Here is a 27,017-nt window from a genome sequence, read left to right as displayed (position 1 = left end):
CTGTTTTTAATAAATGTTGTATATAAAGTCTTTTAAACTTTCTATTCATCAAACAAACCTTAAAAATGTATCACTGTCTGAGCAATACAACTGTTAACATTGATAATAATAACAACTGTTTCTTTGAGCACCAGATCAGCATATTAAAATGATTTCTTAAGGATCATGTGACACTGAAGAAGTAATGGCTGCTGAAAATTCAGCTTTGCATCACAGGAATAAATTACATTTTAAATATAGCCTTGGTGAGCATGAGACTGGTCACACTTTAGTTTAGGGTCCAATTCTCACTATTATCAGCTAGGACTTTTGTCTAAATAGACTCTTACTGCGTATTAATAGTTAAAAAGGTTGATGTTAAAGGGATAGTTCAACCAAAAATGAAAATTTTTGGTTCCAAACCTTTATGAATTTCTTTGTTCTGCTGAACACAAAGGAAGGTATTTGGAAGAATGTTATAACCAAACAGATCTCGCCCCCATTTACTATTAGCAGGAAAAGTCGTAGTCAATGGGGGTCGAGATTTTGGTTACTGGCATTCTTCCAAATATCTTCCTTTGTGTTCAGCAGAACAAAGAGAGTCATTTAGGTTTGGAACTACTTGAGGGTGAGTAAATGATGACAGAATTTTCATTTTTGGGTGAACTATCCCTTTAAGTTTAGGTATCAGGTAGGAATTGAGTGGATTAACGGCTGTAGAATATGGTCATGTAGAATAATATGTACTTTATAAGTACTAATAAACAGCCAAAATCCTAGTAATATGCATGCTAATAAGCAACTAGTTAATAGTGAGAATTGGACCCTAAACTAAAGTGTTACCATGAGACTTTTTTCAAAAACATTTTAAAAATCTTACCCTAAACTTTTCAAATGTAGTGTATGTAAATACATCATTTATCTGTCACTTAAAGGATAAGCCTATTCTTAGTCTAATAGAATGATTAAAATCTTACTTATAATTTGCCTAAATAAATAATTCAGTCAATCAATCAATCAATCACCTTTTCAAAATGGGAAAAGGCACCATTTCCATAGAATGACTCTTATGCCACAGTCACACGAGGCTCACCTTGGAATATGAGTGAAAAGGATGATTTCTACAGGCCTGATATTTGTCCTCAGAGTTGGTCTTCTGAACAGGAGGCTGTTTCTCTGTAACCTGCAACTCCCTTTGGATATCTATGATGATGGGGCGAGATAAAGCTGGATCCCGTGGAGGTGGAGGAGGAGGAGGAGGAGTTTCTTGTGAGCTCCTCTTGGTTTGCAGCATAGTATAACTCCTCTTATCCCGCTCCACAGGGGAATGGCTCACATTAATGGTGTGGGAGTGAGAGATGGAAGTGTGCATTTCCTCTCTCCTCTCTATAGTAGATTTGCTCATGATGGTCTCCACTTTGCTGGTCTTGGAATAGGCCTCCTGGGTGTGCAACCTGGTCTCTTGTAGCACTTTTTGATCCTCTGGATGATGCTTGTCTGGCAGATCTTGGCTTCGTGTTTTGCGAAGCTGAGGTTTCTTGTTTTCTGGATTCTTGCCGACAGGTATCTCTTTAGTACAGTGTGGGCCTGTCATCTCAGGGGTATGTCCACTTTCCTTTGGTTCAGGCTGAAGTGGCAACAGAAAAAAGTATGGTTTAGATTTGAGCAATTTTCTGAATATATATGTATATTTGCAATGCCTTTGCTGATGACATCAAATTAAACAACGTTGAATAATGCTTATATATTTCCTTATTAAGGCCATCATTACACTGGTTTTATGATCCTTGTCTTGTGATTTAAATTTATGAGTTTATATGCAAGTGCAATTTATTCCTGTGAATGAGTTCAATAAATTGATTCAAAACTCTGATCTAATGATTCCTTCAGATCATATATTCGTCAAATATTCACATAAGTATATTCTCGTCAAATATTCACATAAGTATATCCACAGATTTTTATTTACAAATAGGGAAGAAATGTGGAAAGCATGCCCTTTTTTACATTTTATTGTAACTGAACTTCAATCACAATTTCCTGCCTTAAACATTTTGAATGTAACATGAACAAAATGAAGGACAATGTAATTCTGTTTGAAATTATAAGTCAAAGTGTTTCTGGTGTTTACCGTATCAATGGTGTCCCGTTTTCTGTTGTCTTCAGGTGTAAGAGGTTGTTTCAAAGTCTCTAGCTACAGAAAGGTTATATGAAAATATAAGTAAAAGTATATTTTACATTTTATATATATAAATCTCAGATGAATGTAGCAAGTACAATAATTATGTTGGATGTTTTCATCACCTGAAGTTTGGCCTCAAGGTCCAGCAGTCCATTTGACAGTTCTTTGATTGATTCCACAATTTCATGGTGTTTGTTGATTGTTTTCTCCATATATTTCTTTCCTTCTTCAGCACCTACATTAAAAAAGGCCAACAACACCTGAACTAACTAACTAAATATTCCTCAGTGTTATATCTATAACATGAATAGATGGGGAAAAATCATTCTGACATGTTAATATGTTCTGATTGATGTACTCAATGCAGGTGATTGATGTACTCAATGCAGGTGATTGATGTACTCAATGAAATCCTGCCAGATGTTTAACTGGATTTGTTTTTATCATATTGTTTCTGAAGGGGTGTAATTGACACCAAGAATTTGCTACTAGTAATTCTAGTTTGGCTTTTAAATTGATCAGAGGAGCATTATAAAGAATTTGAGGGGTTCCCAAATTGCTTCTGTTGCTTTTACACATTGGGATCTTTAAGAAGTAACATACACAAATGAGGGTTATATTCTCTGTTCTGTTCAGTGGAATGGTAAAAAATACATTCATCCAAACAATATTTCAGAATGCATTCTCAGTTTCTCACCATGTAGCCGCACTGCCAGCTCTGTGATCTGGCTAATTCTCTCCTCTTGCTGTGGTATTGTGGGCCACACAAATTTTTCAAACTGTTTGTAGAGAGAGCTGACGGCTTCCTTAGTCTTACATTGAGAGGAATATTTACCCACACGGACAATTGTGGAACTTGCCTCGTCGCACCAGAACTGATACTGTGTTTAAAATGAAAGGTGAGAGGAGAGACTATTTTCAGAGAGTATTTATAGCCATTTACAGTGATACTACTTTGAAGTCATACATAAGCTAAAGCAAAGCCTATACATATTGTTTCTACTTCATTTAGCATCATTATTAATGGGAAGATCTGAAAGATCTAAACAGAAATACAAAATTTGAAATAAACTAAAAAATTCCAGAAATTCCACACCAGGATTATAACATGAACATGTGAAATTGCTGCCGAATTGTGATAGTAGCTTCTATTGGCTCATTATATGTTCCTGGTGCACCCCACCTCCTCTAAAGCTTGTTGGAGCTTGACGTTCATGTCCAGGTTCTGTTTGTACTCCTCCACTGCCCTGTCAAAGTCCCCCACCTGTCTCTGCAGCTCATTTGAGGCATCCTCAATCTCTCTGAGGCTGTTGCCAATTAAATGTCTCTCGCTGCTGTTGGATACTTTCAGAGTAAAGGCTTGCAGCTTCTTCTTCAAAACCTACAACAGGGAGGGGTTTGGATATTACATTTTATAAATAGAAAACTGCCAAAGCATTAAAAGAATCTCCTAAAGGTATAGGACTGCATAATTAGATTCTGTATAATCGAAGATTCTGAAGAAAACATAAATAAAAGGAGTGGAAGTCGATTAAACGAGAGCCTTTCTTACCTGTAGCTTTTCAATGTAAACCTCAATTTGCTGGATCTGATTTTTCACCGCCTTCACGTTTCTCGACTTCTCGTTTTTCTTCATGTAGTTGAATTTCAAATTGTTGAATTTCTTTTTGAGATCTTTAAAGGACTCTTTTAGCTAAAATAAAGCATTCAGAAAAAAAAGTAAATACTGCAATAGCAAAGCATGCAAAGAAAGTGCCAAAAACACATCCACAAGTTAAGAAATTTTAAAGAATCTTTTTTCCCCATACAAAAACATTTCAAAGTTATCACGTCTGCCATTAGGGTTTTGTTTAAGGTTAGTTGTATGCAATTCTACATATACTACAGTAACTACATGTAACGTGTAACAAGGACACTATAAAATAAAGTGTTACCAAAAACACAAAATATATATGGAACATAAACATGAACAACATAAATAATTTTCATTTTAGGTTGAACCATCCCTTTAAAACACCTCTCTAAATCCACAATATCAGCCTCTTTTAACCTGCTGATTATGAAATGTGTAACCAAATATTATAGCGTAATCAAATATAAGATTAGTTGTGCTTGGATGTGGGGAGGGTCTCTAGCAGAGGTGTGTGGTTCGGCTGAGTCCAGGGGGATTATTTTAGAGGGATTAATTGTCAGACCGGAGGATGATTTATAGTGCAGATCCATTTCTGTCCAGCCTGATGAGCTTTTGCAATGGTGTCGTGTCTCTAAATGACAGGCTCAAGTGTCGCCCAAGGACAGCTGCAGCCCAGCTTCTAGAGCCAGTTAAAGAGGCCTCATAACTGTCCTACTGGATTTTTCCAACAGAGGGCTGTAGAGGAAGTTTCTGCTGCAGCCCAAACAGAGGGATGTGCGTGGAGGAAAGTTCAGATACAGTCATACTGTATGACTTTCACAAGGCTTAATGGTGAGTGTTAACGTCCAAACAACAACTCAAATTGTGCTCAGTAAACATTTATGGTGGCAGCTGTTTTTTTTGTTTTGTTTATTTGTTTTGTGGCATTGTGATCTGTAAAACAAGGAATGAGGTGTTGCTGCAGACCAAACTGGTGAATATAACAGCATACTGTAAGACATTGATGGCCATCTTGAGTGTATTTAGATCCACTACTAAACAGGAGAGCAAGACATTTTACTTCTAGATCAACTTATCAAAAATATAAATGAGTCAACATGACTACAATGAAAATAATAAGCTTTTGTAAGCAGAACACTAGACTTGTGAACTCACGATGAGAGAAATGGTGTCACTTCTCCTCGCAGATGAACAGCAGCAACTGTCCAAGCTAAAATGTCAGCCTGTTTACTCATGCATATTTATGACTGGGTGGTGGTTCAGTAGGTATGACTGAAAACATATGGTGACTCACATGGACATTGAATTTGTTATTATGTTGACTCATGCATTTTGCTTGATATGAATAAGTGTTGATTTAAGTTAAATTGAATATGTAGTATTCTATTTTTTTATTATTATTTTTATATATATATACAGACAATACACTATTGTTTAACAGTTTGGGGACAATTTTATTCAGAAAAGACACATTAAATTGATCAAAAGTGACAGTACAGACTACAAACATCTATTTCAAATAAATGCTGTTCTTTGAACTTTCTATTCATAAAATAATCCTGAAAAATGTATTATGATTTCCACAAAAAAAAATTACTGTTTTCAACATTGATAATACTAAGAAATGTTTCTTGAGCATGAATTCAGCATATTAGAATGATTTCTGAAGGATCATGTGACATTGAAGTCTGAAGTAATGATGCTGAAAATTCAGCTTTACATTTTAAAATAGATTAAACAGAAAACAGTTATTTTAAATGGTAATAATATTACAAAATATTTCTGTTTTTACTGTATTTGATCAAATAAATGCAGCCTTGGGGAGCATATCCAATCAGTTGAACAGATTTGTACAGAACTCTTTCCATTTTTATTTTCATTTCATAAAACAGCTTTCATAATCCTTGCCCCAACCAAATCCCACTGAATTAGACAGTGAAACCTCCCTTCAATTTTAAGACACACTAAAGGTTGAATAAAAAAATCTCACATAAAACTAGAACAAGTACGGACTCTGTAGTGCCAGACAGTGTACAGACTTTAAGTACAGCTACTTTTAGAAATTTCTTTGCTCTATTTACAGTCTTGCAGCAGTCATACATTGAAATAGCATGACATCACGTGACATAGTTAACTTGGATATGTTTAAGAAGCTTTGAATTGTACTTCTACTGAGGAGTAAGACACAGACTCAAGGGTTCTGGAATGCTGATTTACTTATAGAGGCCTTGTAAGGTCACAGTTGCTTCCAAACTATTTAAATCACTTCTAAACCAGTGGTTCTCAACCTTTTTTTTTTTACTCCAAAATCCCAAATTGTCCACAACAATAGGCTCCATGACTTTATCAATTGTTTATGATTTAGTGGATAAGTATTACACATACAGACTTTTAAAATACCTTTACTTTCATTTCAACCTGATAAAATATTTTAGAGCTTGGCATAACTAGAAAAATGTATACTCATAAAATATATAAAAAGGTTTATGAGGTTTTATTTATATGGATGTCAAGAAATCAAAGAAAACACTTGTTGAGAGGATGAATTGAAATGAAAAACATATAGATTTTTTTTTTTTTAGCTGTTTTAGAAATATATTGAATTTCTAGCTAATTTCAATGCTTGTTTTGTCTTTATTTTAATGACTTTATCTATAAAAGTCCCCTAGTGGACCTCAGACCCTTGGTTGAGAATCACTGGTCTATATGCCTGTACTTGTTCATTTAGATAGGAAAACAGTGAGATTGTTGTCCTCTAGAGGGAGACAGAGATTATAATATTATCACAATAGTAACAAGGCATATATATAGTGCTTTACTATGTACTGCTTTAAAGCCAAAGCGGGGTCTCTCCTCAACCACCACCAATGTGCAGCATCCACTAGGATGATGTGACGGCAGCCACAGTACAGCGGAGTTAGACCGCTCACCACACACCAGCTATAGGTGGAGAGGAGAGAGAGAGTGATAGAGCCAATTCAGAGAATGGGGATTATTAGGAGGCCATGATTAATAAGGGCCCATGGACGGAATTTGGCAACGTCACTGGGGTTACACCCCAACTGTTTACAAGTAGTGCTATTTAATGACCACAGAGAGTCAAGACCACGGTTTAACGTCTCATCTGAAGGACAGTGCTTGTTACAGTATAGTGTCCTCGTCACTATACTGGGGCATTAGGACTTACACAGTGAGCACCCCCTGCTGGCCTCCAGCAGCAACCTAGTTATCCCAGGAGGTCTCCCATCCAGGTACTGACCCGGCTCAACCCTGCTTAGGGCAACCAGTCTTAGAATACTGGGTAATATGGCTGTGGCAGTCCATATTTTCAGACCATGTGGCAACAAGATAAGTGAATGTGTCTGTTTTTTTTTACTGAGAAACCAATTCGTGCTGTAATCAAAAATCATAAAGGACATCATGAAACTGAGACATGATAGGAAACCTATCTGATGTTCTGTGCCCTGGGAGGCTTGCAGTGTAATCCTGGGGATTGACTGTTGGATTTTGTGGTTGGAGGGCATTAAGTATGTGATAAGGGAGGAATCCTTCCTGCTATCTGAAGTGATGAGAGACAAATGGCAGGATCCCTCAGTCAACACAGGGAGAGACAAACCCTGCAGTTCACAGACTAAATTTAACAAGCTATAAATAATTCAGGGAGAGAGAGAATGAGAGTCAGCCACAAAAGCCCAACACAAGTGTGTTGCTGAGCCCTGGATCTGTGGGCTGGGAAAAAAGAGTTAACACGTCTTTAAGGAAAATGAAAGACAATAAGGGCTGGACCAAAATCCTTTTCCATACAGTTAAAATGAGGAATTAAAGCTTCAGTGGTCTTAAAAGATAAAAAAGTTAATTATACAATGAAAACACACTAACTTCCAGATCTCAGAATGAAAACAGAACATTCACTGAAACTTAAGCTGCTAAAATTGGCTTGTTCTGTACTTCTGCAACTTTCAGTGTTAAGATGAATGCATGACTGCCCATTTTTGCGCATTTAAATCCACCATTACTTTATACAATACACTGCAGGCTTTGAAAAGAGGCTGTTATTGAAGGATGGGACCATTAACAACTCTATTGGACCTAACAGTCTTGTTTCACATGCACTGGGATCATTTGCACTGGAGTCAAATTAATGGCACAGCAGCAAATAACGCCTCTTTGAGTTCTAAGAGATAGTGGAAAAAGTAAGTTATTACTGTTATATTACTGACTGACTGACATAAATACAATACTTACCTCACTGATTTCTTCCTTATGAAGGCAGAAGTGGACATTGCTTATCAAACTCTCTTCACACTTATTAGCCTCAGCGATCCAGTCATTGCTTCCTCTCTCCAACTTGACCAGTTTTTCCTGTAACTGCTGCACTGACAACACCAGCACATGCTTTGAGCATAAAGAAGGGGGGAAAGGGATGGTCACATGTGCCAGTTTCTATCAAAGCAACATGTATGTATTTATAAATGACAAAGCAAGAAATAATCAAAAGGGTGGTTCTACAAGTTCTGTTGACATGACGGCCCTGTTTACACCTGGTATTAAAGGTGCCCTAGAATGTTCTTTCACAAGAAATAATATAAGTCTAAGGTGTCCCCTGAATGTGTCTGTGAAGTTTCAGCTCAAAATGCCCCTTAGATTTTTTTTTATTAATTTTTTTAACTGCCTATTTTGGGGCATCATTAACTATGCACCGATTCAGGCTGCGGCCCCTTTAAATCTCTTGCTCCCTGCCCCCCCCCGAGCTCTTGACTATAATACAGTGCATAAACAAAGTTCACACAGCTAATATAACCCTCAAATGGATCTTTACAAGATGTTCGTCATGCATGCTGCCTGCATGCTTCGGATCATGTGAGTATGTGTGAGTATCATGGATGTTTAAATTTGATTTTGAATGAGTTTGAGGCTATATGCTCCGTGGCTAAAGCTAACATTACACACTGTTGGAGAGATTTATAAAGAATGAAGTTGTTTATGAATTATACAGACTGCAAGAGTTTAAAAATGAAAATAGCGACGGCTCTCGTCTCCGTGAATACATTAATAAACAATGGTAACTTTAACCACATTTAACAGTACATTAGCAACATGCTAACGAAACATTTAGAAAGACAATATACAAATACCACTAAAAATATCATGATATCATGGATCATGTCAGTTATTATCGCTCCATCTACTATTTTTCGCTATTGTTCTTGCTTGCTTACCTAGTCTGATGATTCAGCTGTGCACAGATCCAGACGTTAATACTGGCTGCCCTTGTCTAATGCCTTGAACATGAGCTGGCATATGCAAATATTGGGGTCGTACATATTAATGATCCCGACTGTTACGCCTGTTTTCTGGAGGTCTTTTAAACAAATGAGATTCACATAAGGAGGAGGAAGCAATGGAGTTTGAAACTCAATGTATGTCTTTTCCATGTACTGAACTCTTGTTATTCAACTATGCCAAGGTAAATTCAATTTTTGATTCTAGGGCACCTTTAAGATGTGTTTTGGTCAATTGGATCACAATCCCATTTACACCTGTTTTTTTTTTAATCCCTATTTTGTCCACTTTCAACAAATCCGGCCCTGTTTACACCTGGTATTAAGATGCGTTTTGGTCGATTGGATCACAAGTAGACCTGTTTACACCAGGTGTTTTAGTGTCTTTTGTCCACTTTCAACCACTTCGGTCCTGATTTCTTTGAGGGGAGGGTCTATGAGAGGGTACTGTTTGTTTTTTTTTCAGATCTTTCAATCTAATGGACAAAATAAGCTTGTACAATTTACATATGGGTCTTCGACCACATAAGCGTTAACACTACGAAAGCAATGCGTTTTCGGCTACCTCCGGAAATGGTCAAAAGTGGACAAACATTTTTAGACCTTGTTTACACTTTACTGACGTCCACTTGTGATCCGATCAACCAAAATGCTTCTTAACACCAGATGTAAACCAAATGAGCTTATGTTGTGTAAAGAAAAGTAAAAATAAAAAAAAAAGTCTGGTTCAGGAAAGGAAATCGAAATAATGCATGGATTATTTGAAGATAATGAGGGCATGCAATATTGTTAAGCAATCAACGCACCGACTGCTGCACAGTGCTGGTGAGGCCTGCACCCAGAGAGAGGGCGAGCTTATACAAATGGTGAATGTGCCTCTGCCTCTCTTGGTGCTGAGTCAGCTGAGTCCTGGCCTGATTGGTGTCACTGAACATAGTCACTGGTTCTGTGTGTAAGATGGTATCCAGCTAAAAAAAAAAGAAAAGAAGTAAAAACAATTATTTACGCTTAGGCTACAAATTTCATACTATAATGTAATGTAATACTGAAAATATATATTTGTCTACAAAACTTAAAACAAACAAAAAATTAAATTAAAATTATCATCTTTAATGAGCTGGCCAAGGTAGTTAAGGTTTAAAAAAACAACAACAAAAAAAACAGTAGTAATTCTATGTCCAGCATAGTAGTAACATTCGGTACTTGCTCAGTACTGTTTAAAACATTATTGAATAATGATGATGATGATTATAATTATTACTACTATTTCTACTACTATTATTATTGTTCAGTCCAGAGCCTTAGTCACAATTTACAGTTGTCAGGATGCAACTTGTGACGCTGGTTAAGAGAATGAACAGAGTGTGTGCAGCTTTGGTGACTTTGAAGATGCTTTTAATTTTTCTTCATCACTATTTAATTCTCATTCTTTTATTATTAAAGGCAGAGTAGGCAATCTCAGACAGGCTAGCAATCATTGGATGAACATTTTTTTTTTTTTATATCCTGAGATGTCCACATTAGATATATGTACATGTTTTAATATTTAAGCTACTTCTATTATTGATTTCTATCAAGATGTGAAGAGTTTCAACCAGTATAACAAAAAGTGTTTATAAAAAAAAAAATACCCATCTTTAATAACTCCAAAACTGAAAATATTAATAATAAAGAATGAGTAGGTGTCAAACTATTAACAGTGCATATCAATTCTGATTTTTAAATCCATCACAATCTCTAATTCTTTAAAGTTTTCTGACAGAAATGGGACTTTACCTCTTGATAAAGCTGATGAAATTTACCAGCCATACTGAGAACGGTTTCATACTCTCTGATTTTATCTCTGACACGCTGATGTAGCTGCAGAAGCTCAGAAACTTTCTCATTCTTCTCTTTTACCGGTATCCCTTTCAAGCCGAGCAGCTCGGATGTCTTAACCAGGAATTCCACCTCTGCATTCAGTTGCTATAAAAGTTTTAAAATTGAGGTTAGTTGTAAAGTTGCTAAAACAAATCATAAGGGCTAATGAGAAAGCAAAAAGTCTTTTCTCACCAGGAATTCTGGCTTTACAGCGTTAAATTTCTCCTGTAGTTTAGACACGGACTGAGGATCACCCCCCAAATCAACCTTTGATGCTGGAGCAAAAATCTCCTCCATTGCCCTTAAATCATGAAGAACCTGCAGACAATTACCAAAGAATTGAGTGCACTGGACAAAGGTCTATTAATAATGTTTTGTTGTGAGAAATAAATTTGCAGTCTCTTTAAAAGCTGTAATAATTAATTAAAATAATATAGACCAACATTTCACAACCTCCCATATTTTGATGTATTTCCAAGTGAAATCCCAAGTTACCTTTTTAAGTTGATCTTTACATTTTTTCCATTGCTTTTTCACAGATTTTATCTGACTATAATGAAGTTGCCAGGATGTCCACAAGTCTGCTAGTTCAGATTTCTTCTTGGTCAGTGTCTCCATATATTTTTCTACAACATGCTCTGCTGCTTTAACGTTTAGATTCAGGCTGCCACTGATCTGCACACAAAATAAATAAATAAATAATATATATATTATGCTTTAAACCCCATTGCCATAGATTTGTAAAGGCCACTGATTGTTAAACTTGTGTTAAAATGCTCTACAAAGTTTCTTACCATATTAGAGGAGTTAATAAAGTTGTTGCCAAGATCCTGTATGGTGAAAAACCTCTGCAGCAGTGACTGCCACTTAGCATCCAACATTTCTTTCATGGATGCACCTGCTCCTTCATTTTCCTCCTCTTCCTCTGGCTTGTTCTTGTAGCATTCCTGGAGAGTCCTTATCTGCTCCTCAACCTGTGCCATCAAACAAAATATCATTATTGGAATATTGGCCTTAGTCTAACTGGGTACTTCATTACAATAAATATATAACCATACCTCATCTGCACAGCGCAAAAAGTCCACATAGGGCCTGAGGCTCTCCACATGCGATGATATGTTCCTCACCAATGTTTTCATCTCCTCTGCCAGAATTGAAGCTTTGTTAGACAACTCGACTGTCTCTGAGGATTCCAGTCCCTTTAGTTCTTTTATAAAACCAGCTATAGCCTCCGATTCTCTCATAGCATCCTGCAGGACAAAACAAAATCCAGAGAAAGACCTGATTTACAATGAGTAGATCTTCATAGCACTTTTACAAACTTTTTAGGGGTTGTAGAAAATGATAAAATAACAAAATTCACTTTGAACTTTCCATTTTATATTATATTGTTGAGTAGGAAGTCACCTGAGACTGTGAAAGTAGCTCAACATGCTTGTTAAGGGTGTCCTCAGCCTCAGTTAGAGATGAACCAGGCTCTGTGCTGGTAGAGAGGACACTGTTGCTACTCTTAATCCAAGCAGAGACCTGTAAAGATTTAGAATTTTGAGATGGATCATTGAGGAAATATATACACTTTTCAACAAGCTACAGTAAAGTATTAAGTCACATTTATTGACATATTATAAACAATCTAGTGATGCATTAAAAAAGAAAGAGTCTAAGGGTGAATCTCAGAAAACATTAGGTTAAATACATAAACTATTAAATCAATCATTTTTGCATTTCTTTAGTTTAATCAGCAAACAGGCAAGATAAAATATAACTATGATCTATAAATATAAAAATTACAATTGTATAAATATAAAATATAAAAAAATTAAGTTTAAGCAAAGTAAATTAAGTAAATAAATTTGATTTGTTTTTGATCAGCATAAATAAAAAGTCAACAGCGAATATTAATGCATTACATTTTTGCATTTGATTAAAAAGACAACAGCAATTACATTTATTACATTTACATTTATGCATTTGGCAGACGCTTTTATCCAAAGCGACTTACATTGCATTATACTACACATTTGTATCTGAGTATGTGCAATCCCTGGGATCGAACCCATGATCTTGGCATTGCTAGTGCCATGCTCTAACCACTGAGCTACAGGAAAGCCACCACAATGTATAAATACTTTAAATTATGTCTTATAAATTATTAGTATTATTAATTATTACAATTATTATTAAATGATGTGCCAAAAAATGATGTTTTGATGCCCTCAATTCGGTCTTATTAGAGTCTAAAAACAGTGAAAAGAGAGACTTTCACACTTTTCTATACCTTATCCACCAGTTCTTCGAATGAGGACACCAGCTGCTGCCTTTTGCCTGATAACGCTCTGTGGGCATGACACTCGTGGCTCAGAACCTCAATTCTTTCTTTGATGTATCCCAGCATTCTTTGTATCCCACCAACTTGGGCACTAACAAACAAACACAGATGCCTGACACTGCACAGAACATTCAAATCCACTGAAAACCTGGAGTCTGGATATCTTCTGTGATAAGGTCTTTTTTTAAAACACTGTAGCATCTGCTCTTTGTCTTCTCACCTTTGTGGGTCAAGCTTCTGAAGTAACAGCTGACCTCTCTGAAGAGGCTCGCTGGATGAGTCTTTTATACTGCGTGAAAACTCTTCATGTTTCCTAGCCAGCTCAGGTAATGAGAGAGGTGGAGTCTTCAGATCCTTTATAGCAATCTCTATGGTGCCCAGCACCTCAAATGCCTGACGACAAAAATATATAATGTCATAAAATCCTTTGTAAGTCTTGTAAGTAAAACAAAATAACAACTTTATTCAACAATATCTAATGATGGCTGATTTCAAAACACTGCTTCATGAAGCTTTGAAGCTTTACAAATCTTTTGTATCGAATCAGTATTTCGGATTGTGTATCAAACTGCCAAAGTCACGTGGACCATTGAAATTTCGAAACGCTTATGACATAACGAAGCCTTGTTTAAGGCTTTAATCATGTGACTTTGGCAGTTGATACACACTTCGAACCACTGATTCGAAACAAAAGATTTGTAAAGCTTCGAAGCTTCATGAAGCAGTGTTTTGAAATCGCCCATTACTAGATATTGTTGAATAAAGTCGTTATTTAGGTTTTTTTGGTGCACAAAAAGTATTCTCGTTGCTTCATAACATTAAAGGGATAGTTCACCCAAAAATGAAAATTTGATGTTTATCTGCTTACCCCCAGCGCATCCAAGATGTAGGTGACTTTGTTTCTTCAGTAGAACACAAATGATGATTTTTAACTCCAACCGTTGCCGTCTGTCAGCCGTATAATGTGGGTCAATGGGAACTTCTTTAATAAGAGTAAATAAAACTTGCTTAGACAAATCCAAATTAAACCCTGCGGCTCATGACGACACACTGATGTCCTAAGACACGAAACAATCGGTTTGTTCCCATTGACCCACATTATAAGTCTGACAGACCATAACGGTTGGAGTTAAAAATCATCATTCATTAAAAATCATAATCATTTGTGTTCTACTGAAGAAACAAAGTCACCTACATCTTGGATGCGCTGGGGGTAAGCAGATAAACATCAAATTTTCATTTTTGGGTGAACTATCCCTTTAAGGTTGAACCACTATAGTCACATAAACTTTTTTAAATATGTCTTTAGTAGCTTTCTGGACATTGAAAGTGTTAATTATCTTGCTGTCAATGCAGGCCACACTGAGCCATCGGATTTTATCAAAAATATCTTAATTTGTGTTCTGAAGATGAACGAAGGTCTTTTGGGTGTGGAATGACATGAGGGAGAGCAATTAATGACAGAATTTTTGGGTGAACTAACACTTTAAATGATTTATACTTTATGATTTCTTGCAACAATCTCCATAAATCACTCTACTTTCTCCTCTCTCTCTCTCTCTCTCTCTCTTTTCTAACCCACACTCATATTATCACAATATACATCTCCACTAGGGGGTACTACCTTCAACAAAAAAAATACATGATACACAAGTCACTAGATTGTGGTCAGAAGAAATATAGCCGCTGAAGTGTTTACCAAGAGTTAGGTCTGTATCAGCTCAAGAGCTATGCAAACCTCAACTTAGTCAAAGCATGTGAAGTGCTACTACGTTACAGTGCGTACTTTATTAGCACTGCTGTAAAAGGCATTGCTCTCCTGCAACTGAGCCAGACGATTCATCATGTAGTTCCAGAACTGCTCGTGTGTAGTTTTGAGGTTCTCACTCTTCTCTGACAAGCGCTGAAGTTGTGTGGACTCATTCGAGGAAAGCAAATCTGATGCCTGCTGTAGTAACCTCTCGACCAGCACACCCCAGTCCTGAAGGAAGATACAGTGTGAAACACAATTCACTGATCTAAAGTGTAAAAATCTTTATGCCTAAGAACAAATGTTATTATTTGGGCAAGTCCTGATATGAAGTATATATGAATATGAAGATTATTTTTGTGTTGTAATATTAGCAGCTATTTCTGTAAGGGTATCAGATTTTAAGTAATGTGCTGTGGTCAAGCTCAGACATTTAAACTTTATTAATTATAACTTATTCACACAATGGAAAGAGGATTAACAGTACAGAAATAGAGATCTAATGTTACTGTAGCTGTTACTCAGTGGGGGATTTAACTTACATGTTGATGTCAATTTGATTTTGAAAGTTATATAACACCATACACATTTCTGTAATTATATTAAATTATTATTATTACTTATTATTATTAAGTCAATGTTATTTTTTTTTGTATCATTTAAAGGGATAGTTCACCCAAAAATTAAAATTTGATATTTATCTGCTTACCCTCAGGGCATCCAAGATGTAGGTGACTTTGTTTCTTCAGTAGAACACAAATGATGATTTTTAACTCCAACCGTTGCCGTCTGAAAGTCTTATAATGCGAGTGAATGGTAACACAGTTTATAAGAGTCAAAAAATATGCATAGACAAATCCAAATTAAACCCTGCGGCTCATGGCGGCGCATTGATGTCCTAAGACACGAAATGATCGGTTTGTGCGAGAAATCGAACAGTATTTATATAATTTTTTTTATATAACCTCTAAAACACCACTATATGTCCAACTTCGTTCAGCATTCGCTTAGTGAGGTCTGATCGCGCTCTGAAATGAGTGCTAGACATTACCGATGGTTTCGTGTCTTAGGACATCAATGCGCCGCCATGAGCCGCAGGGTTTAATTTGGATTTGTCTATGCATATTTTTTGACTCTTATAAACTGTGTTACCATTCACTCGCATTATAAGACTTTCAGACGGCAACGGTTGGAGTTAAAAATCATCATTTGTGTTCTACTGAACAAACAAAGTCACCTACATCTTGGATGCCCTGGGGTTAAGCAGATAAACATCAAATTTTCATTTATGCTCCGAAGCTTCATGAAGCAGTGTTTTGAAATAGGTCATCACTATATAAGTCGTTTTTTTTTTTTTGCTTTGTTTTTTTGTTTTGTCGCAACAAAAATATTCTTGTCGCTTTATAATATTAATATTGAGCCACTGTACTCACATGAACTGATTTAAATATGTTTTTAGTACCTTTATGGATCTTGAGAGAGGAAATATCATTGCTCCCTATGCAGGCCTGACGGAGCCATCGGATTTCAACTAAAATATCTTAATTTGTGTTCCGAAGATGAACGAAGGTCTTAAGGGTGTGGAACGGCATGAGGGTGAGTAATAAATGACAGAATTTTCATTTTTGGGTGAACTAACCCTTTAAGGTACATGTGATTTATTTTAACTGTGAACTTAAACCTTGGAAGTCAAATATTTATTGAAAAGTCTAGTGATCTCTTACCTTGGCTTTCTGTTCAAACTGTTTGCATTCATGTAGTAAGTCCTCATTTTCTGACAGAGATGAACCCAGCTGACTGTTTTCCAAGATCAAATTAGTCTTTTCCTTAAACCATTGTGTTACCTGTTTAAAAGACGCAACACTGTGAGAAATGTGAGACCTCAAGTGACAATACATATACTTTGCATTTTTGCAATTTACTTTTATTTAAACAATACAAATATAATTATAATTACAAATGATCAGCATGAAAAAAATAGATCAAAGTAGAAAAATGTCATATTTTATTATTTGGTATGTCTTTAATGACAGCAGTACAGATCTGACATGAATAAAACCTGATGATCATGTTTTCCAGCATGATTCGTGTATGTTCTAAAAAGCTTCAAAAGAAGGAAAACATCTGACTGTCAGGCTTTTTCCCCCTTCAATAATTTTTTTATTTGATAATCTTTATTATTATTTGAGTCACAGTGGTTCAATTCAGCAGTTTACATTTAATAATTCAGAATTTTACATTTATTATTATTTTAAATGTAACATTGTTATTCAAAACATTAGTGAAAGCAGTAAGAGGTTTTCCACAGGGATCATATCAAACACAAGCATGTGCCCTGTCCCCTCTCAGCATGTTAAGTATGCTGGCCAGTTATTTTAGTTCAACATTTTTAAAAGGCAGCCGGTCATCAGCGTGTTTTTGCAGAGTGCCTTTGAGCATACTTGAATAACCTTTACTATGTGAGAGTTTGTACAATCTAAAGTGAACACACAAAAAGCCACTTATGAAAATTATGACTTTCACTTTAACAATATTCATCATATCATATTCATTACCAAGCTATTCATTGCACAATGGCAGTAAGGTTACTTATAGGCTTCTGTGAAATACTTGATGTGGAACTCATATTGTCTTGAGAAATATTTTTTCAGGATTGTGATGGTTTCTGGAGAACACTTTATGGAGCACATGCAGACATTTTCTGCTTTAATTTTATCCTGTTGTCATGTGGTCAATATCTTAATGAAGCACTCAATAAATGTAGTATCACAGAAAATGAAAATTTTTCCAAGCCGATTACTGAAAAATAGGTAGGAGTACCTCTTATATTCTTCTGTTGCAAGTCCCAGTGCAGCTGATTGCTTATTTTCATTTACGGATTTTTTTTTTTTTTTTTTTTTTTTTAACTTAAAGCTGCCGTCCGCGATTTTTGGCCCTCTAGCGGTTAATAAACAGAACTGCATGCATCTTGCGGAGGAACATTCTAGCTGGAGCTACTTTTCTCCGTGTATGTCTATGGCGAGTCACACAGTTACTGTGATACTCTGCGGTGAGTCCTACCAGTCTGGTCTGAAATATAAACCAAAAATATAAATATAAATCCGAATATAAACACTTATTATAAGTGTACCATAATGATTCAGAATAAAACAAAAACACGGTTTTGAAAATGGATTCATGTTGTATATTCTCATTATATAATTTTTGTACATTTTTAACAGAAAAAAGTTGCGGACTGCAGCTTTAACTTGAGATGCAATACGAATTAAAGCTGCAAGCAGCGATGAAAGGGCCCTCGCACCTTGGCTCACCGCCACCTGGTGACATGGTCATTTTGATGCACCACACTTCTTGTTGCCAGCAGGTGGCGCTTTGACTATAACTGAATATTGCCATGTTGATGTCTTCAGGCCAGGACTATTATCAAACGTGAAGTTTGGAGCAAATCGGACATTGTATGCCCAAGTTACCACAACTTCCTGTTTCTTGGCGTAAATTGCATATATTAGCACTTAGCCTAGTGTTGCATGATTTGGCGTGTTTCTAACATTTTTGGTACTTTGTGGCATATTTAATTGTGTTTCTGGGAGTGAATTACAGTGTAAAGCATGACATTTTCTGTTGCCAGCAGGTGGCGCTATGACTAACTGAATATTGGCATATAGATGTCTTCAGGCCAGGACACTTATCACACATGAAGTTTGGGGCAGATCAGACCGTTACAACAGCTTCCTCTTTCATGGAGAAACATCAGACTTTGTCAGGCCGCCACGGACATGCCCTTCAATGAAAACTCAAGATCTTTGCAAGTTAACAATGCTAAGGCCTTAAGATTAGACTGACCAAATATGATGTTCATCTGGTTAAATGTCAATGAGGAGTTAATCACAGTGTAAAAAGTTTGTGCAAAGTTTCATGAGTTGAAGGCATGTTTAGGCCCTTAAAAATGCGATTAATTTCGGAGAAGAGGAAGAATTGACCGAGCAATTACAATAGGGTCCTCACACCATCGGTGCTCGGGCCCTAATAAAAAACACTTTGTTTTCTGGCAGAGTGACTTACCTCCTGTTCCTGTTGCTCCCATTGGCAAATGCGGGAGATTGTTTCCAGCTCATGCTGTTGTTGTCTCATGCAAAGGTCCACTTGCCTGCGTCTGTCCTGCAGAATCTCCATTAGACCTTCAACCTTTCCAAAGCTGCTCCAGGCCCCATGAGAAGCTCTGCCATACTGCAGGGCCTTCTCTGACTGGAAGTCCTTCAAAAATTCCAGCAACTCACGACTCTTATTCAACACCAGCATTGACTTCTCTAACATCCCTGAGGATAGAGCACAAGCTTTGTAATATATTGGTGTGTTTTTACTCTACAGTGTCCATGACAGCTGACAAAAAGCTCTCTGCACACTTATTTTGACGTTCATACAGTATGTGCATGGCTCCTATGATGATGATCTCATTATAGTGTTTTTTACAGTCAATCTAACAAAACTTCCCCTACGGATTTTGCTCTTGTTGCTAGGATGTTGAATGCATCATTATGGTGGTTGCTATGGTGTTTGGGTGGCTGTGAGTTATAATGGTGCTCAGAATGGGGCCTATGGTTACTAAGTTTGAATGACAGACAGACAGACACAGCTGGAGAACAAAAATTCTTACCTCTTTTAATACTGCTGTGTCTCTGAAGCAATTCATTCATGTTGTCTGCAGTGGTCGACGTCCGGCCAGCACTCTGAAAGCCCTCAGCTTCATCTATCCTGATGGCAAACTACAATCCAAAAAGATTTTAAATTATGAAATATTATTAGTTTAAAATAATTGTATTAATATTTTTTAAAATGTAATTTATTCATGTAATCATTATAATCCTAAAACATTTCTTATTATTATCAATGTTGAAATATTTTCAGTGGTAACCATAACATTCACTTAAATGTTTTAATTCACTTAAAAAAATCCATAACATTTCACTTAAAAAATGTTAAGAGAAAAAAATATGTATTGTATGCAACAAGAACTATACACAACAACAAACACACAACCTGTGTATAGTCCAGGTTATATGTGAAAATATTGTTAACTTTTTCATAAAAGCATGAAATTTGGTACACTTGTTCAGTTTGGGGCCCAGAACATTTTCAGAAATGGAGCCATTGCAAAAACGCCTCGTGGTCGCCATGGCATAATACATAATTTGGTTATGGTGAAAAGTAAAATGGTCGCCATGGCAACCGTGAGGCGTTTTTGTGATGGCTTCATTTGTAAAAATGTTCAGGGCCCCAATTTGTACAAGTGTACAAAGTTTCATGCTTTTATGAAAAAGTGAACATATCACCTCAAATTTTGCACATATCACTATGTAGCCAAATTACTCTCATGAGCTAGTTTTTTTTAATTCATCTGTCTAAAATACTTGAATCATTGGTTTGAATCAAACTATTGTTGATTAATATTATAGCCATGTCTGACTAAAAATGAAGAAAAATCTGTTACTGTGTTGTACTTAAGGTTTAAAAGATCCGTGTTACTGAATGGTTGCTCACGTCACATGACAACATGGAGTTCAGAATCAGAGTTTTGTTGTGGTACTTTTATAAATACAAATATCAAAATAGTACCGTTTTGTTTTAATGAGTATTTATGGTTTGCATAGAATCAAAATATTGATGTGGAGTTCCTAATAAATCAATTGTTAATGGAATCACTATGGAACAACAATTGTGAAATTCCTTTTGATCTCTGAGAAAGAATATCTGAGATCTGGTACGTGACATTTCTTTCAACATCTGCTTGGAAACAGTGTGTGTACTCTGCATGACCAGTTTCTGGTGAATGACAACTCCATCACGTTACATAAATGATAGCAGCAACCTTCAGCGAATGAATGCAGTCGACTATGTACATCATCATAACAGTAATTTAGCAGGAAGCAAGTATGTTGAAATGTTAGCAGCAAAACAAATATTGTTCTGAAACAAGCTCAACATTTGTTATCTTCTTGAGTTTATTTGCAAAACCACCGCTTTCGGCTTCATTCAAAACATCCCCATGTGACCTTGATGAGTCATCTTTTATCTAGAATATATAACTGAAGCAGATATCAAAGTGATGTGACTAAGTTGCTTCAGATCGCTGAAGATACAGAGAAACAGCTGTTCACCATAAAAAACAAAACAAAAAAAAAAACAAATATACAACATTGCATGTTCAATATCAAATTATGCCATGGTTTCCAACTTTAAAGCTGTAAAAACAAAAACCATCATTGTTTTGCATAGTACAAAGTGTGTTGTACTCCCTGCGGAATGTTTAACCATCAGAGACACAGCTTTTTGTTTTTCTTTAAATTGTTTTTAAAAGCTGCTGGTTATGAAAATAATGTTACTTATTGTTTGGAAAATGTTGCAAAATTATCACAATGGGCTTTAAAGTTATAACATTTCACTGTTGTTATACCCAGTGCCCCCTATAGATACTTGGACACTTAAGGACACATTTCTCTTTGCATTTTCTGCTTAAAAAAAACAACATCTTAAACATGCATAAGCTGCTTTGCTTGTCTTAACTGGTCTTAGGTGGTTTTAGAAGAAGGGTGTCGTGCACTTTTTAGTTGGTCAGGCTGGGGGACCATCTTAAGCCAGCTTTGCCTAATTTAATGTTTTTTTCTTTTCTTTTTTTTTCCCCCTTCTTCAGTAACAGGACAACAGGACAAATGGAAGAATGAAAGGAGATTCGCTTTGCTGCATTTAAACAGCTCGTAAACAGCTCTGTACAGACTTCCAAAGGGTCCCAGCAAGTGGATGGTTTATTTTAATGGCATCCCGGATCGCATCTGAGGATTATGTTTGTTCAGAGCATTTTGTTTTGTGAACGAGTCACAGTCTAATGGAGAGTTTGCAAAGAAACTTTTGTTGACAGATCAGGCAGCAAACTGTATTGGATCTGACAGCAGCTTCATCACAAACTAGCCTTCATTACCTCCAGAGCACACTCAAAGAAATGACAAGCCAAGATTAGGAGGGATCTCCTCTTCTCCAGCTGGGTCACCAGTGTTTTCCAAGCCTCGCTGAGAGAGACAGCCATTGCCTCATATACCAGCCCCTCTCCTTCCTTCTGAGCTGCTGTTTTATCTGCCTCCTCCAGCAAAGCCCACACACCTCCTTCATTTTTCTGTTAAATTGAAATTCAATTATTAGACATAACACAGTGCTCTAGCATATTAAGTGTACACAGCTTTTACTTTTATTTAAACTGTAAACAAGCAGCAGCTCCCATGCTGATTAGACACGTCTGGTGGGCAGATGCACATATGCACATGATGAAATATTCAGTAACGTGCAATGCCGTTTTAACTGTGGTAGAGGATTTTTTTGTTCTGATTAAAGGCTGTACTCTCCATTCTGGGTCTGTAGTTACTTTTGGTCAGATAGCAGCTCTGATGTTCACCAAAAAAGTTTGGAACAGTCTGACATTTTTTTCACTTTCAAATATAGCACAGATATGCTTCTAGCATATAAATGTATGTTCAAATCAACATTTTTAAGGCAGTTCAAAGCAGCAAGGAGCTCTCCTTGTAAGGTCTGAAAGCATCGCTTTGTGGCATATGACAGATGTAATGCCAGCTATTTGGATTTGGCAATATAAAGGTGTACAAAATGAAACGGTACACAGAATGTTTAACATCTGTTATTAATTTATGTTCATTAAATCCTTGATTTTTACCCTCCAAATATCTTTATAATTCACCTTCAAAACATTCATCATGAATGGAATCATCCCACTGAAAAGAGCCGATTTATAACAATCATATTTCAACGGCTCAAAAGAAACATTAAAGGACCTTGCAATTAAGTGGTGGGTCTTAAATCGGCATTAAAGTTCAGGAGCTATAATGATGCCTCCAACAATGGCAACAAAAAACCTCAGTGGAAATGCCGTTAATCATCTCCACATGCTTCTGTGAGGAAGACATTGGGCTTAAGATAAGGGCACCGAAAGAATCGAAAACTATACAAATACATGAAGCCAAAAGTTTAAACACATACTATTATACAACACAAAACTGTACTATATTATGGCTTCTTTTAAGTTGCTAAACCAACTTCATAATGGTTTTAACACAATATTGAATGAGTTCACATGCTCACATGCTATATATATTAACACACACATACATACACACACACAGTTGTGGTCAGAATCCTTTTGACCTTTAATTCATAAAATTAGAAAAAATATAACCTTTCAATGAAGAAAAAGAATTGAAAGTGAGGGGAAACTCACATTACGAAATAAATGTTTTTCTCCAAAACACATTGGCCACAATTATTGGCACCCCTAGAATATTTATGAGTAAAATATCTCTGAAGTAAATTCCCATTCATCTTTACATTTTTTAGCACACCAGGGTGATCATGCACATGACATTGTCCAGCCATGACTTCCTGTTCCACAGGAGTACAAACACAAGGAAACACAAAGGCCAAATTCCTATAATCATTCATCAATGATTAAAACCAAAGAATATAGTTCTGATGTGCAGATTGTTGAGCTTCACAAAATAGAAAATAGCTATAAGAAAATAGCTAAAGCATCGAAAATCCCCATTTCCACTATCAGGGCAATAATTAAGAAGTTCCAATAAACTAAAGATGTTACAAATCTGACTGAAAGAGGACGTGTGTCTAAATTGTCCTAATGTGCAGTGAGGAGGAGAGTTTGAGTGGCCAAAGACTCTCCAAAGATCACAGTTAGAGAATTGCAGAGATTAGTTGAGTCTTGAGTCTCAGAAAGCCTAAAAAAAAATTTATCAAACAGCACCTACATCCCCACAAGTTGTTCAGGAGGGTTTCAAGAAAAATCCTCTGCTCTCATCCAGAAACAATCTCCTGCATATTCAGTTGTCGGATAAGACAGGAACTTCAAACTGGACCGGCTTCTATGGTCAGATGAAACTAAAAAAAAAAGCTTTTTGCCAGCAAACCCACCAGATGGGTTTGGTGCACACATGGATAAAAAATACCCCATGCCCACAGTTAAATATACTGCTAGATCTTTAATGTTTTGGGCCTATTTTTCTGCTGGAGGTCCTGCACATCTTGTTCAGATACATGGCATCATGGAATCAAATATCAACAGATACAAAATAAAAACCTGACCGCTTCTGCTAGAAATCCAATAATGGGCCGTGGTTGGATCTTCCATCAGGACAATGATCCAAAACAAACATCAAAACCAACACAAAAATGTGTCACTGAGCACAAAATTAAGCTTCTGCCATGGCCATCTCAGTCCCCTGACCTGAACCCTAAAGAAAATGAGTGAAGTGAACTGAAGAGAAGAAGCACCAACATGGAGCTGGAATCTGAAGGATCTGGATAGATTCTGTAAAGGAATGGTCTCTGATCTCTTGTCAGGTGTTGTCCAAACTCATCAGGCATTATAGGTGAAGACTCTGAGCCATTTTCTTGGCAAAAGGAGGTTGCATTATATACACTGTATAAAATTCTATACACAAACAATTTACACTACTGTTTAAAAGTTTGGCAGGTTTATGAAAGAAGTCTCTTATTCTCACTCAAGCTGCATTTATTTGATCAAAAATAGAGTGATACATAAAACAATTGTGCTTTAAGATAAAAAAATAAACAAAATTTATTTTTGCGTTGGTACAGCAGGGATTACCTTAAGTTTGGCAAGAAGCTGCTCATGTTCCTCAAGAAGCTTTTTGGTCTCATCCTGGTTGTTTCCAATCTCCAAGAGGTTGGGTTGTGCTTCAATCAGTTGTAGATGCACCAGCTCCCCACACTTTAAACAAACACACACACACACACACGGAAGTGTTAACGTTTGGGTGAGCTTCTGCACATGCACCTCTTGTATCCACGTGGCCCCAAGTGCATTTCACAGACTGTAAACAAAACTAGTCCTCCAGTGGCCCCTGGCCAAAGCACAGTTCAATTTTAATGTTAAGCCCCCTCAATGAATTCTCATTTGATCTACTGCTAGTCCCAATGCAAACATTGGCATGTAAATTGCACTAATCTTAAATTTGCATTGCAAGCCATTCTGAGAGTAAATGAAATGTGGAGCTTCCACAGTTGCCACAGCATGTTTGTTAAACAAATGCAAAAAATACAGTTTAAGGTATGTGGACTGATGGCTAATTATCAGCTCTGTATACATTAAAGCGCCCCATTATGCTATTTTAAACGTTCCTAATTTTGTTTTGGAGGTCTTCTACAATAAGTTTACATGCATCCAAGGTCAAAAAAACTATAGGATTCTGTCTCTCTAAACTCATCCTTTCTGAGAGCTTGGTTTGGTCAGATGGCCCAGTCTGTTGTGACTGGTCTACCGCTTACAGCGTGTGCTGGAAACAAAAAAAAAAAACATTTTCATATCTGAATTTCAGCCACAGAGACTTCCTGACCACTTGTATACACAGTGATAAGAACAGTAACAATGGCGTCGGTTTTACCCTATCCATTCCAGGCGAGTCCTCATCCTTGCATGCAAAGTGGATCCACAGAGCAGAAAACAATGTCTTCTCGACATGTCGACAATATGACATGATGTTGCTACAACATGTTTGCTTCTCAGCTACAACTACAGTTTCTGAGGGTGGGTAAAAGTACTAAATAGACATTGTTCACGGGCAGGGCAGCCATTGTAGCCACTATGCTAATTTGTTACAAACCTACAATGCACAACATAAATGAGTACTACCCCTCTGAAACTTCTGGAAGTCAGCAATTACTCAATTACTTAGAAGACATGTTAGGGTTCTTTAGAGATATAATGTTCCAGCAAGTCTGCTTAATCAATTACCAAAGAAGCATGTCAAAATTATTCAGGAAAATATGATTTTCTTATCAAGGTGATAAAATGTTGTGTAGCAAAAATGAGTACACCCTTCTAAAAGCTACTAAATAAAATTATGTAAAAATTATCTGGTGTAAGTTTAAGGCAATGTTTGATAAGTATGTTGAACCAAAACATTTAAAGATAAGTAATTTCTTGACAATTAAAAGTGTTATATAGCCCACTGAATCATTCTCAGACTTAATGCTGACAACAATGGAAGCACTTGGGGGAGAACTGTCAGGAGACTTATTTCTTAGAACAAAAGAGGACAGTGGTACAAGAGGATTACCTCACAGAGTAAGATGCAGCCTGCAGAAATGACATGCATGGTTATTGTTCTCACTGGAACTACCTACTGTAGCCAAAGCACAAAGTCAGTTAGCCATTTCCAAAGCCCATATTTACAAATTATAGATTCTGGGAATCAATACTCTGGTCTCATGAGACCAAATCAATCAATCTGGATCTAACAGCATCCAAAATGTTCTGGTGTTGCTAGAGGAGGAGTACAGAGAGAAGTGCCTGGTTCCCACAGTAAAGTTCAGAGGTAGTAAAGCTCTTATATAGGGATATGAGTGCTGAAGGTGTGCGAGAGTTGTGTGGGAATTCATGACAGCATTGATAAAGCACAACTGTGTAATTTAATACACAAACTTGAAACAGAAGATGTTACCCTTTCCTCATTCCCTGCATTGTTGGGCATTTTTTTTCAACATGACAATGAAGATATGCATTCTCCCAAGGTAAAAAACCTTCTGTGGACATGTATTGCACACAATCTTAAACACTCTTGAGCGCCTGTGGGAGTTAAACAGGACAGATGTGACAATTTGTCATTTACACTTTGTGCCAAGAAGGGTCAGAGCAGCATATGCAAAATTATGGAGGGCACACTAATAACGACTTTATTCAACAATATCTAGTGATGGACGATTTCAAAACACTGCTTCATGAAGCTTCGAAGCTTCACAAATCTTTTGTTTCGAATCAGTGTACATAACATTAATGCTAAACCACTGGAGTCACATGAACTGTTAAATATGTCTTTAGTAGCTTTCTGGGCATCTAAAAAGTGTTAATTATCTTGCTGGCAATGGAGGCCTCACTGAGCCATTGGATTTTTATCAAAACTATCTTAATT

At 36.6% G+C, this 27,017-nt stretch overlaps 1 protein-coding gene across 4 annotated transcripts in view; it reads right to left on the bottom strand.

Moving 5' to 3' along the window:
* The window catches only part of ccdc141 (coiled-coil domain containing 141), a 36,421-nt gene that overhangs the window by 7,562 nt on the left and 1,842 nt on the right, over positions 1-27,017 (bottom strand). For 3 of the 4 annotated variants that reach the window (XR_010897136.1, XM_067410009.1, XM_067410010.1), the window contains exons 2-23: positions 24,695-24,817; positions 21,989-22,180; positions 19,670-19,778; positions 19,078-19,331; positions 16,740-16,859; positions 15,052-15,246; positions 13,486-13,658; positions 13,215-13,356; positions 12,344-12,463; positions 11,995-12,186; positions 11,731-11,910; positions 11,432-11,611; positions 11,129-11,254; positions 10,853-11,041; positions 9,883-10,044; positions 8,040-8,189; positions 3,714-3,854; positions 3,345-3,542; positions 2,859-3,042; positions 2,284-2,396; positions 2,111-2,173; positions 1,073-1,606 (exon numbers count right to left, since the gene is read on the bottom strand). Coding sequence is in view for 2 of the 4 variants with exons in the window: in XM_067410009.1 (XP_067266110.1) it covers positions 1,073-1,606; positions 2,111-2,173; positions 2,284-2,396; positions 2,859-3,042; positions 3,345-3,542; positions 3,714-3,854; positions 8,040-8,189; positions 9,883-10,044; positions 10,853-11,041; positions 11,129-11,254; positions 11,432-11,611; positions 11,731-11,910; positions 11,995-12,186; positions 12,344-12,463; positions 13,215-13,356; positions 13,486-13,658; positions 15,052-15,246; positions 16,740-16,859; positions 19,078-19,331; positions 19,670-19,778; positions 21,989-22,180; positions 24,695-24,817 (3,840 nt within the window). In the remaining 2 variants the exon portion in view is untranslated. The remainder of the gene's footprint in view (positions 1-1,072; positions 1,607-2,110; positions 2,174-2,283; positions 2,397-2,858; positions 3,043-3,344; positions 3,543-3,713; positions 3,855-8,039; positions 8,190-9,882; positions 10,045-10,852; positions 11,042-11,128; positions 11,255-11,431; positions 11,612-11,730; positions 11,911-11,994; positions 12,187-12,343; positions 12,464-13,214; positions 13,357-13,485; positions 13,659-15,051; positions 15,247-16,739; positions 16,860-19,077; positions 19,332-19,669; positions 19,779-21,988; positions 22,181-24,694; positions 24,818-27,017) is intronic. The other variant, XR_010897137.1, reaches the window with a different exon arrangement.

The sequence above is a fragment of the Chanodichthys erythropterus genome, chromosome 14, assembly GCF_024489055.1.
Source record: "Chanodichthys erythropterus isolate Z2021 chromosome 14, ASM2448905v1, whole genome shotgun sequence".
Taxonomy (NCBI): domain Eukaryota; kingdom Metazoa; phylum Chordata; class Actinopteri; order Cypriniformes; family Xenocyprididae; genus Chanodichthys; species Chanodichthys erythropterus.
This window is presented reverse-complemented; position numbering and strand designations above follow the sequence as displayed.